This window comes from Macaca thibetana, chromosome 14, assembly GCF_024542745.1.
Source record: "Macaca thibetana thibetana isolate TM-01 chromosome 14, ASM2454274v1, whole genome shotgun sequence".
NCBI classification, from domain to species: Eukaryota; Metazoa; Chordata; class Mammalia; order Primates; family Cercopithecidae; genus Macaca; species Macaca thibetana.
This window is the reverse complement of record NC_065591.1, coordinates 93023502-93036236: the sequence shown is the minus strand read 5'-3', so window position 1 is coordinate 93036236 and position 12735 is coordinate 93023502. Positions and strand designations below refer to the sequence as shown.

The following is a 12735-nucleotide window of genomic DNA, read 5'->3' as shown; positions in this document are numbered from 1 at the left end:
AGGAGAATACATGTATAGCAATTGTTTGTGAAGGCATTACTCCAATAATTAGGAATAGAACTTTTTAAAAAAACTACATTCTCTTCACATCAGTAATACCCTTGTACTGCTATAGACCAAATTATTTTTCTAATATCTGATCAAGAATTAAACATATTATGTCCTTTTAGTCCCCAAGTAAATTCAATGGCTCTTTTAGAAAAAGAATTTCTTCCCAATTTGCCTTAATATAACTCTCAGTTATTATTCTACCTGAAAGGTTTGAAATACAATAGATGAATTGTTACTGAAAATTCAATTACATGAAACAGAAAAAAAAATAGATACCTGTTTGTTGAATCTTTTAAAAAAATACATACTAAGAAAAGTTAATGATATTCAGTGTTCTAGTGGAGATGAGGTAATTTTACAGAAAAATCAAAATGCCCAGATTTTTACTGACTTCGGTCTCACTAAAAGGCCTTAAACAGATAATACTTTTTTGAACATTCTGAATGTTTAGGATTTATCACGTAGTGGTTAGCAAACTTGACAGAGCTTTAATAAATAAAAATATATAACCCAATAGCATTGATGAACTTTTTCTATTTAAAAATGAGTGTTTAAACATGTGTTTATTTTTCTCCATTGTTCTATTATTTGGAAAATATGATTTCTTTGATTTTTGTTGATATAGTTTATATGCCTTTTGTTTGCAATTTTGGAGGTACTTTACTGTTTAAAAAGATTCTAACATCAGCTGGCAACGTTAGAAAATAACCAGTTATACTTGAAAAGCTGACTTATTCACTTTGGATAAAAGCTAAGTGACCTTTTTAACTGGAAACAGTTATCTGTCAGAATTTTTTGACCCCCACACAGCCTCAAAAAGGAATGAGAGAAAACTCTTACATTGAATTTGGTGGCAACTTTTTTAATGCTGCAAAATGTAATTTTTGTTTAGTAAATCAGAATAATGGCAACACTAGTATTACCTATACTGTTTCCATTAATTGCAAACAGGGAAACATTGAGATTATCAAAGTGTCTTGTGGCCTGTGGACTTTTAAAACCATATTTTCATGGTTTGCATTTTGGGAATAGCACTACTGAATGAATTATGAAAATGGCCAGTGAACTAGAGTGACTATTTGACCTCTGAGAAAGGACTTGGAAGGATACACGTATAGAAAATAATTTAGGCCGGGCGCGGAGGCTCAAGCCTGTAATCCCAGCACTTTGGGAGGCCGAGACGGGCATATCAGGAGGTCAGCAGATCGAGACCATTCTGGCTAACACGGTGAAACCCCGTCTCTACTAAAAAAATACAAAAAACTAGCCGGCGAGGTGGTGGGCGCCTGTAGTCCCAGCTACTCGGAGGCTGAGGCAGGAGAATGGCGTGAATCCGGGAGGCGGAGCTTGCAGTGAGCTCAGATCCGGCCACTGCATTCCAGCCTGGGCGACAGAGTGAGACTCCGTCTCAAAAAAAAAAGAAAAAAAAAAATAAATTTAGTATCATTAGCTACTTAAAACTGATTTCAATTGACTTTAAATAAGCTTACAGTTTTTATTCACTTATTCACTCAATAAATGTCTATTATGTACCTGCTGTGTGCAATATCTAATAATTAAACAGTGGTTTAGAAAGAAAAGCCACAAGGCTGGGCTCATGGTGTGAATGCATTTTGGTGCAGCACATCCTAGCATCTGGTCATCAGTTTTGCATGTAAAAGAAATTTATTTCATTCATTCACTCATGTGCAATGTAAGTCTGTGGAAGACAGACTCTTTTAAGTGAGCCTCACTAATAAGCCAGAATGCCAACTAACTTGCTTATTTACAGTGACACACACACACACACACACACACATGCATGCACACACACAATATAAATATAATACTTATGTTGCTAGGAACATATATTAACAGATCAGATCATTCTTTCACAATAGGAAACTGTATTCGGGAAGTCACATTAAGATCTGATACAGAATGACCATCATAACAAAGGTGACAGCATTTATGAAGACACCTAGGCATATATTTGCAAGTGCCCTGAGAATTCTTATTGCCTGGTCAGGGCTTTCTCATTTCTCCTGTGTTGTTATACTCTTCCATTATCTTGGATCTGTTATAATAATGGTAGTTTATATTTCTTCAAAAATATTTCAAATATATCCTTTCTCTTTCTTTTTTTTTTGAAACAGGGTGTCACTCTGTTGCCCAGGCTGTACCGCAGTGGCACGATCTTCGCTCATTGCAGCCCGGACCTCTTGGGCTCAAATTATCCTACCACCTCAGCCACTTGATTAGCTGGTAGCTGAGACACTACAGGCATGCTCCACCTTGCTTGGCTAATTTTTAAATTTTTAGTTGAAATTGGGTTTAACTGTGTTACCCAGGCTGGTCTTGAACTCCTGGGCTCAAGTGATCTGCCTGCCTCAGCCTCCCAAAGTGCTGGAATTACAAACGTGACCCGCCGCGCCCCACCCCATTTTCTTTAATAGAGACTTGCAAGATGCTCTAAACTTATGTCAGCACATTTAGAAAACATTTCTTAGGATGCATTGCCAATGAATGATTTTACATTGACTTTTATCTGTAGCTTCAGTCAGCAATATTTGCTTATTTGAAATGAAGAGCAAAACTATATTTGAATTTTTTAATGAACAAGACATAGTCCGTCTATTAAGGAGAATGCAATCCAATGGGAGAGAGAAGATACCCAAATAACTATAGTGTTATGTGAAAGTGATATAAGATACAGATATAATGAAAGAGGGGGGGGCAGAAGAACATTTTTGGCTTCAAGGACTAAAGAAGACTTCAGAGACAAAAATGTCAGTTAAACTGCATCTCGCAGGAGAAACAAGACTGATAAATCATGATAAGAGAAAGCATTCTAGATAGAAGGAACAGTGTGGCTGAAATAAGAAAAGCATGAGATAGGTTTGGTGAATAATGCATTAAACCAGCATATTAATGGTTCTCAACCTTTTCAAGTGTGGGGTTCCCTTAGTAACATCAAAAATTTTATACAGTCTCCCCATAGGGTAGGAATTAAAGCTTTTAGTAGCTACGGATTGAGAAAACACATTTGTACATACGGTCCCTCAGACACTGCTACAGTAAGTACTGGCCTTCAGGGAATTTAATCACCCAAATGCTAAGAAACCATTGACAATAAATTTATTTTGAACTGAATCATGGAAAGTAAACTTAGAGGTGTAAGTTATAGGCTGATCAAGGATGGTCTTAAAAATTACTGTAGATGTTAGAGTTTAAATTAAAAGTACTAATTCACAATTCAGTATCACCTTTAAATTGTCCTCATCCTGTACATCAATACATTGCAGTGAAATTGATGTGACAGAGGGGGTATGAGGGAAACATTTCTGTTGCACAAATTTTGTCTTGATATTTCAGTTAATTTAGTGAAAACTCCATTTAGGTCAATGCTTTGACATTTTTAAGCTTTGCACTTTTTAGGACATACTTTATTTGTGTCATTTCACCAGACTACTTGCAATTATTAGTATCAGGATATTGGAACAGTATTTTGCCTCGTTTTTCTGCTTTTGAAGCATGCCAAAACAACTTTTGAGTCAGTGACAGTCATTGCATCTTGACAAAGGATTTTTTTCTCTTCCTTCCCGAATCAGAAGAGTAAATTAAATTATTGCTGTCCAGAAAAAAATGGTGAGAGAGAAATGAGAGTAGCATACTGAGAGTAAAGGCCTTGATAAATGTGTTGATAAAGACTAAAAAATTATTTTTCTCACATCCTATTCCACTGAAATTATGATTGCCAATGGCAACAAAAATTTTTACTTGTCAAATCAGATGAATATTTCCAGCCCTTAATGTGTTTCACCTACATCTGGGACTATTGGCAAAGTAACTATTTCTTGCTAAAACTCTTGCTTAGGCATTTGTTACTTCGCTTCTAGGTAGATATGTTTCTCTCCCTATGTATACTTCCTGACTCCTGTGTGGATTTGTTCTTCCACCCACACTATAAATTTGTGTTTTCTGAGTTCTATCTTTTCCAGTCATTTCTCATTCTACACAGTCTGCATAAGCTCATTCATAGTCTTGTCTTCAACTACCACTATATTGTGATGACTCCTAAATACATAGTATTAGTCAGACCCTCTACAAAACTACTGAACTTTCAACTGCTTATTACACAACTCCACCCAGATGATTTCCAAGTCAACATGACCCCATAAACCTAAGGCCTTTTTCAATATCTTGAAATGGCACCTCAGCCAGAATTCTTGGTATCATCCTTGACTCACTTTCTCCTTCACCTCTTATCCAATAAATTGTCAAATTCTATCAACTCCACTTATTAAATATATGATGCATTATACATGCTACTTCTGTTGCGACTTCCCTTAGTTTGGTCCTTATCTTTTTTTACTTGGATTCATGTCGCAGCCTCCTGACTGATTCTATTACCATCAATTTCACATGGTCCCCAAATGATCCTCTATTCTACCCCCTAGAATCATTTTTCTAAAACAATTATAATCAATCATATTTTCCATTTCTTTTTCCAAATAGCATCCAAACTCCATAGCCTCAATATGCAAGGGCTTTCTGTGATCTGGCTCCTGAATTTGCAGTGTTATCTCTCATCATTCCTCTTCACACGACTCTAAGATCTAGTTCCCTAAATGCTGTTTGATCAAATTCTAGCCTCCTTCTCTTGCCCATATTATTTTTCCTACCTGGCAGCCCATCTCTTTTCCCACATCTTCCTTTGACTGACCTGTAAACTGTCTTTCAGGATTTGCATTACTTGTCACTTCCTCTGGGAAGATTTCTCTGAGCCTTCCTAGACTGGGTGAGGAAACCCTGTACCCTCCCTTGTCTCCTTTGTGCTTGTCAACCCTAACACTATGACTCTGAGTTACAATTGTGTTCTACTTTTCTATCTGTCTCACAAGCCTATAGTGTTAAAGGCAGAAACAGCATCTTTCTAATCTTGATCCTAATTGCAAGTATAATGCTTCCTCCCAAATAGGTGCTTAAAGAACATTTATAGAAATTTAATTTACAGAATTGATATGCAAAGAATTTTACTACCTTAAGTTGTTAGACATTAAGTTCTTATTCAGAATAAATCATCAAACATACGTTGGTGGTTATACTTGTAGTATTGAAGCTTCTTTGTGCTTCTCAACATTGATACTTGTTGAAATGAAAGTTGATGCTTTGTGTCAGAAGGTGCTGAGATATTTAATGCTCTGCCATTGTTGTTGTAGATTATCTGTTTCAATTACATGACATTTTTTACAAAACCAAAACCTACATATTTTATCAAAACTCTGCGAGTAAGATTGGGGAACTTAGTATGTCATACAGGCTGTCTTTTTTTTCTTCTTGAGATAGGCTCTCACTCTCACCCAGGCTGGAGTGCAGTGGCATGATTATAGCTCACCGCAGCTTAGAACTCCTAGGCTCAAGCCATCCTCTTGCTTCAGCCTCCCCAGTAACGTCAGCCTCCCCAGCACTACAGGTGTGCACCACTACACCTGGACAGGCTTTTATTAATTGGTTTGTAGAGACTGGGTCTTGGCTGGTCTCCAACTCCTGGCCTCAAGTGACTCTCCTGCCTCACCTCCCATAGCACTGGGACTATGGGCATGAACCACCACACCCAGCCCCGGCCATCTCTTTACTATATACTTTCTGTTAATTCTTTAAGCTAAAATTGGACAACTGTAACAGGGCTTTTGTCAGAAATTATCAGGTCAAGTCACTTAAAAGGAAAAGAGTATTTTTTTTTAACATTTGTTAAATACAATTAGTGATAATCCATCACTTCTCTATGTGAAGGTTTTTCATTTTGGTCATCTCAAATGTACTAAGTTTGCCTGATCATTATCATCATTGGGAATTTGATCTCAGTGTTCCCGTCTTTGTTTCAGCATAAAGTAATGAATGACATTACAGTTAATAAGGAAAAAAAAAGCATTTCTATACTAGGCATGTTCAAGTCAATTTAACATTGTACATTTATCATAGATAAGCACTGTAAAAGGTGGAGTAAATAAAGGTTATTTTCTGAGTTCTATTCCATTCTGTCAAACAGAAATATAGTTTCTGATATAAATATTGGTAATTTTATAAATTTAAAGTTATTATAATAAGATTTGCCTTTAATGTTGTAATAAAATAAAAGTAAGCCTGGATTTCTAGTCCCAGAATGTGAAAACAAAGAAAAAAGCAAAAAGACAAAAACAAAAAGTAGGAGTAGGATAAAGTGAATGTGAACATGTAAATGTGGACAGGATGTGTTTTTGGATAAAGAACAATTTAATTGTTATATAATTTTCTAAAATGTTTAAATGTTTGAAACTATTCAAAGGTTAACATAAAACAAATGCCTGAAGTGAAAAATTATAGCATAGTTAAGTCAAATATTTAAATATTATACTTTTTTTAGAAAGTTATAAAGTTCACCGAGAAAGATATAGAGAATAATAAATGTATTTGTGGAGATTATTGTGAACTCTCGGTTAATGTTTTGATACATCTGATTAATTAAAACTAAGTAACTTTCTGTGAGCCTTTTTTTTTTTTTTTTTTTTTTTTTTTTTTTTTTTGAGATGGAATCTTGCTCTGTCACCAGGCTGGAGTGCAGTGGCGCGATCTCAGCTCACTGCAACCTCAGCCTCCCAGGTTCAAGCCATTCTCCTGCCTCAGCTTCCCGAGTAGCTGAGACTACAGGAGTGTGCCACCACGTCCAGCTAATTTTTGTATTTTTAGTAGAGACAGGGTTTTACCATGTTGACCAGGATGGTCTCAATCTCTTGACCTCGTGATCTGCCCACCTTGGCCTCCCAAAGTGCTGGGATTACAGGCATGAGCCACCGTGCCCAGCCCATTTTTTGTATTATGTGAAATATATAATTTGTTATATATAACAACATAAAATATATATTCTGGAAAATATATATTCCAGAACACACACATAATTTATCTTTAAAATTTTTTCTCTACTATTAACATTTATACTTTAGTTCTTAAAGGTTCTATAATGTATAAAATGCCTCCTAACATTTTTTTACTGCCATTGTGTTTTAGTATCAGAGACTTCCCATTAGACTGACTGGTGGATTTCATACAGTATTACTCCAATGAACAATTCTGTTGCATTGATAGACTAATAATAAATATCTCCATAGTGTTCTACAATGTGCATAATTATCCCATTTGTCTCATAGCAACCCACTGAGTTAGTTATCATTGTCATTGTGATTTTACTCATGAGGAAATTTAGATTCAATGATAATAAGTGATGTTTCCAAAGTGGCTGTTAGTGAGTGGTAGAGCCAGGACTGGAACTTGGGTCTTCTGTCCTGAATTCCTTCCAACTTGTGAAGACAGATCAGCAATAGGGACGTTTATATGTGCCTCCCTTTAGAAAGGCATCCTCTTCAAACATTAAGACAGTTCATTGATCTCTTGTCAAATGATTCTAAATTTTATCACAAAATTACCCATTTTTGTAGTCTGTTAAATATTTGACTTACAAGCAGCATTTATGTATTACATTTACTGTGTTGAGCTTTATAATTTTATTTCAAAGTTATTATGTAGACCTATACTTGAAGACACATTTAAGTCATACACAAATTTTAAAAATTATAAAAATTGCAAGCCAAAAAAATGTTTGGCTGGTTATTTAGTCTTTCTGCACCTGAGTAAACCAGGATTCTTGGATGCCAGTAATAAAAATCAACTATGTTAATTATAAAACACACAAGCAACAACAAAAACCCCTTTTAAAAACAAAAGAAAAAGAAAAAAATAATTTACTGAAAGGACACCAGGGGTTCACTGAATAGAAGCTAGAGGACAAGCTTAGAATATGGACAGAAGCCAAGGCACATCTGAAGGGCTAAAAAGCAAGCATCACAAATCCTCCCATTGGTTTTCATTATCTGGACACCACCACCATCAAGAATAAATAGTCATATATTTGTCTTTGCTTTAGTATTTTCTGATTCAAATGCCTGTTAAAGTATGTTCCATGGGCCAAACCTATGCCCCAAGCCCAGAGAAGGAGAAGCTTTACCGAGCTTTCTCAGTGGGAAAGTAGGAAGGTAGGGCACTTGCTCTCACAAAACTACAACCAGTGGGGAACTCTGTCCACACAGAGAAAGAAGGAGGGGAGGAAGAAAGTTGGGAAGGAAAGGAGGAAGGTTTTAGAGAGCAGTGAGGGAGGAGGAGAGGAAAAGAAGGAAGGGAGGGAGAGAGGGAAGGAAGAAAGGAGGGAGGGAAGAAAGGAGGGAGGGGAGGAAGGGAGTGAGGGAAGAAATGAGGGAGAAGGGGAGCAAGGAAAGGTGGGAAGGAGAAAAAATGTTTAGTTAGACACTGAAGAGCATCCCTTCTCAGTAAAAGGTAAATGCTCACTATGGCATCTCTTATTATTAATATACATTTGAGTTTTTGGTCTTATTGAGGCTAAGGAATTCTAAGAAGAGAAGAGCAATTTTTCTACTATTCACATGAAGATGGGACGATCTGAAGTGTATGAAGAGAAGAGCCTTCTTTTTTGCTACCTACCTTGACATGATTAACATTGTCAGGAAATAACTTTCGTTTGCTCTTGATAGCTAATGAATTAAGTTTTGCTTCGGTTTTACTTTTGAAACAGATTATTTGTAAGAACGTCGTGGATTTTTAGAGAAAATATATGTTTTTAAAATAACTATAGAAAGTGGTTGATGTTCTCAGCAAAACATTGTCTCTATACTTTTAATTTTAAAAATTATCCATTTTCATTGTTTCAGCTACACTGAGATATAAATAACTTTCAAGTATATATTAATATTTTTAGCCCAGATATCTCCTCATACTTCTAATTCATACATGCAGCTGATATCAGGATGTTGACCCCTGAATCCTATCCAAAACTATTTTCTCCCTAGCAAGTTTCTTCTCCTTTATTTTATCTCAGCAATTCTGTTATCATCATCTACCGTTCAAGAAAAATACTGAAAGATGTATTTGATTCCTTCTTCTTCCCATCTACCTGCAATCAGTTGACAAATGTCTTTGATTTTTCCCTTTAAATATTTTTCTGATGCACTCTCTCCTCTTAATTCCGATGTGTTGACTTACTTCAGGCTTTTATCATCTCTCACCTGGGCTTTGACAGTATCTCTCAGCTGTCCTCCCTAACTCTAGGCTTATTCCCTTGAATCCACCTACCACATAGCTAAAAAGGATCTATCTACATTGCAAGGCTATGTCACTCCCATTGCTCCTTAGTAGATATGCAAGACCTTGAATGATCTGACCCAGCCTACATCTCCAAACACATCTTTGTTTCTCCCACGTTTAAGTTACTCACTGTTGAGTTGGTGATCCTCCCTTGAGAATTGGGAAGACATGAAGAGACTTGTGATGATTAAGTCAAGATTCATTTGCCCTTTCCTTGCCATCCTTCTGCCACCAACACCATGGAACAGCCTAAAAGAGGATGAAAGACCAAAGCATTCACACCACACCCCCCAATACACACACACACACAGATTCTAAATCTCTTAAGCCACATGGAAGTTTAAAACAAGACTGCATTAAGTTTCAGAGAACACAAGTGACCTAATGACTGTGGAATCTACCCAAGACGTAGTTAAGGGTTGTTAAAAGAAAATTAGATATAACACAACTGAAAGCAGTAGTTTTACAAAGTAAGACCAATTTATGTTTAAATCCCAAAGAACTGAGATTTAACAAACTGATTATATTCCATTCAGGCATTATTTCTCTTTTTTTCTGGTAATTTTTTCCTGACTTCCCTCCAGATTGACTGATGCACTCCCTTGTAACCTTCTCTACCCCAGCACTCATGAGCTTGTTTCTCCTGTTGAGTTGTGATCTTCTTTTGAGGCTAGGATTGAGTCTTACTCATCTTCATTTTTATACAGTGCCTGGCACACGAATGGTTCTCATTAAATGTGTGTTGCATGAATGAGGGATGGATAATGGATTCACTTAGCAAAATCCCAGAAATGCTAAATCATAGTGACTGATTTTAAGTGACTTCCAAAGTTGCTGATATTTTAGGCTGTATTATTTATTAATGTTTTCTGATTTTCACTGTAAAATATGTTGAGATTGAAAACATTACCCTACTTATACCTATTTTCAGATTTATATGTATTTTCAACATTTTTAATATAATCCAGTCATTTTTATGGTCACTGTATTTTTAAATTTGTTTTGTAGGTTTTCGAAACTTACATATTGATGACCAGATAACTCTCATTCAGTATTCTTGGATGAGCTTAATGGTGTTTGGTTTAGGATGGAGATCCTACAAACACGTCAGTGGGCAGATGCTGTATTTTGCACCTGATCTAATACTGAATGAGTAAGTAGTAACTTTTGTTGTTTTTGTTATTATAAGTGTACATATAGGATAATTTTGAAAGTTGTATTTCAATAGATGATCACATATTTAGTGTTCTTGATATGATGATATTAATGTCATTTTATGGTAATTTGATATTTGGAGCTTTTTTCTCGTTTCAAAATATAGTTGTATCAAATCCAAATTTCTTACACACCAAGAATGTATCAAGTAATATATTTAAAGATAAACTTAAATGTTTCATTTATCAATTTAAAATTTTATAGCTTGGTACTAATGACAATCATAAAATAAATGAGAAATATTTTTGTTATTGACTTACATTCAAAAAGTAAAAACCTCTTTCTTCGTACATGACAAATTAGACTGGCAATTTATTTTAAAAGTTGAAAGATAAATATTTTAATTTGCTTTATATTTAAATAATTTCAATTGATTTTCTACATATAACCTTTAACTGAATAAGCATCTTTTCATGGTAATGTTTATATTGTTCTAATGGTGAATGCTGACTTAGAAGTATATAACTCACACTGAAAGCAGTGGTTTTACAAAGTAAGACCAGTTTATGTTTAAATCCCAAATAGCTGAGATTTTTATAAGTCTTTACAGTTTTTAGATAATTTTCATGTTTCATTATATTTTATCCAACAATTCCTTGAGATAATTAAGAAATCAGCATTCTTCACTGTACAGTTCAGAAAATTGACTCTCAGAAGAATTATATAATCTGCCAAATAATTTGAATGACAGTGAGATTCATTCTCTCTTTTGAGTCAAAATCTAGTTTTCTTTTCATTATTTTTGCTAGCTTCATTTGACTAATGTGGACATTATAAAACAACACATGGTTGAGAAAATGCCTTAATTAAATTTTCTCAGCCTTCAGCACTTGTGTTTAACTTTGTCCATTCATTAATGCTTGCCAATGTCCTCTTTTAGTCTTTTCTGTATCATTGTATGTTTCCCTAGAAAAGTTCAAAATATGGTAAGCTCTGTGAACTGACTTCTCCTGTTTAATTGCACACAAAATTATATAATTATGTTTTCATAGAAAATAAATTGTAAGTAAATAAAACATTTCTGAGCAATCTTCAGCTCCACATTCTCAACTCCTACACCCCTGCTCTGTTTTCTTGGTTTAGGTATTTAAAATGTAATAATAAAAATGAGAAACAATGTTAATCTTGGTCACTGTGTATTTCATATAATTTTCTAATTTTAAGATTTCTTAACCTCAAAAATTCAGTATTGTAAAAAGTTCAGAAGATGTTTAAAATTCCAAATATTGGGTTTGTTTATTAAAAGTGTAGTCATACTCAATAATATGTAAGGTAATTACCAAAATCATATTCCCTGATAAATTACCTAAACTGGCTGAGACACTTTTTTTTTTTTCCTGTTGCTTTTTCTTTTGTGTGTTGTGTGTGGTGCAAGACAGCGGATGAAAGAATCATCATTCTATTCATTATGCCTTACCATGTGGCAGATCCCACAGGAGTTTGTCAAGCTTCAAGTTAGCCAAGAAGAGTTCCTCTGTATGAAAGTATTGTTACTTCTTAATACAAGTGAGTGAGTTCAAGTAACTTAATGCAAGATATTTAGTTTCTTAATTCATTAGAAAAGTTGCAAACAATATGATTATATAGTTATATATGAGGTAGACATTTTGGCTTATAAGTATAAAGAAGAAATACCCAATATATTGTTATAGACATTAATACAATTACTCGATTTTTTTAGTCTTTTACCTACCATATAATACTAAAATAGCCTTATCAATTTCTTTTTATTTTAGATAAAATGATTTAATTACTCTTTCATATTCACCTATTTCAGTAATGTAAACTACAGTCATGTGCCACATAACAGTATTTTGGTCACCAATGGAACACATATACAATGGTTCCCTAAGATTATAATGGAGTTGAAAAATTACCATCACCTAGTCCCGTTATAGCCATCATAACATCATAGCATAATGCACTAATCACACGTTCGTGGTGATACTGATGTAAACAAACCTACTGTGCTGCCAGTCATATAAAGTATAGCACATACAATTATGTACCGTACATAGTACTTGGTAGTGATAATAAACAACTCGTACTGGTTTATGTATTTACTATACTATAGTTTTCTATTGAGAGTCACTACTTCTACTTTTTTAAATTGACTGCAAAACAGCCTCAGGTAGGTCTGTCAGAAGGGATTCCAGAAAAGACATCGTCATCCTAGGAGATGACAGCTCCATGTGTGTTACTGCCCCTGAAGACCTTCCAGTGAGATAAGATGTGGGGGTGGATGACAGTGATATTGATGATTCCCACTCTGTGTAGGCCTAGGCTAATGTGTGTTTT

At 34.9% G+C, this 12735-nt stretch overlaps 1 protein-coding gene across 1 annotated transcript in view; it reads left to right on the top strand.

Moving 5' to 3' along the window:
• The window catches only part of PGR (progesterone receptor), a 99182-nt gene that overhangs the window by 67110 nt on the left and 19337 nt on the right, over nucleotides 1-12735 (top strand). Inside the window, 2 exon segments of the mRNA XM_050755519.1 lie at nucleotides 10231-10375; nucleotides 11813-11943. Coding sequence (XP_050611476.1) covers nucleotides 10231-10375; nucleotides 11813-11943 — 276 coding nt within the window.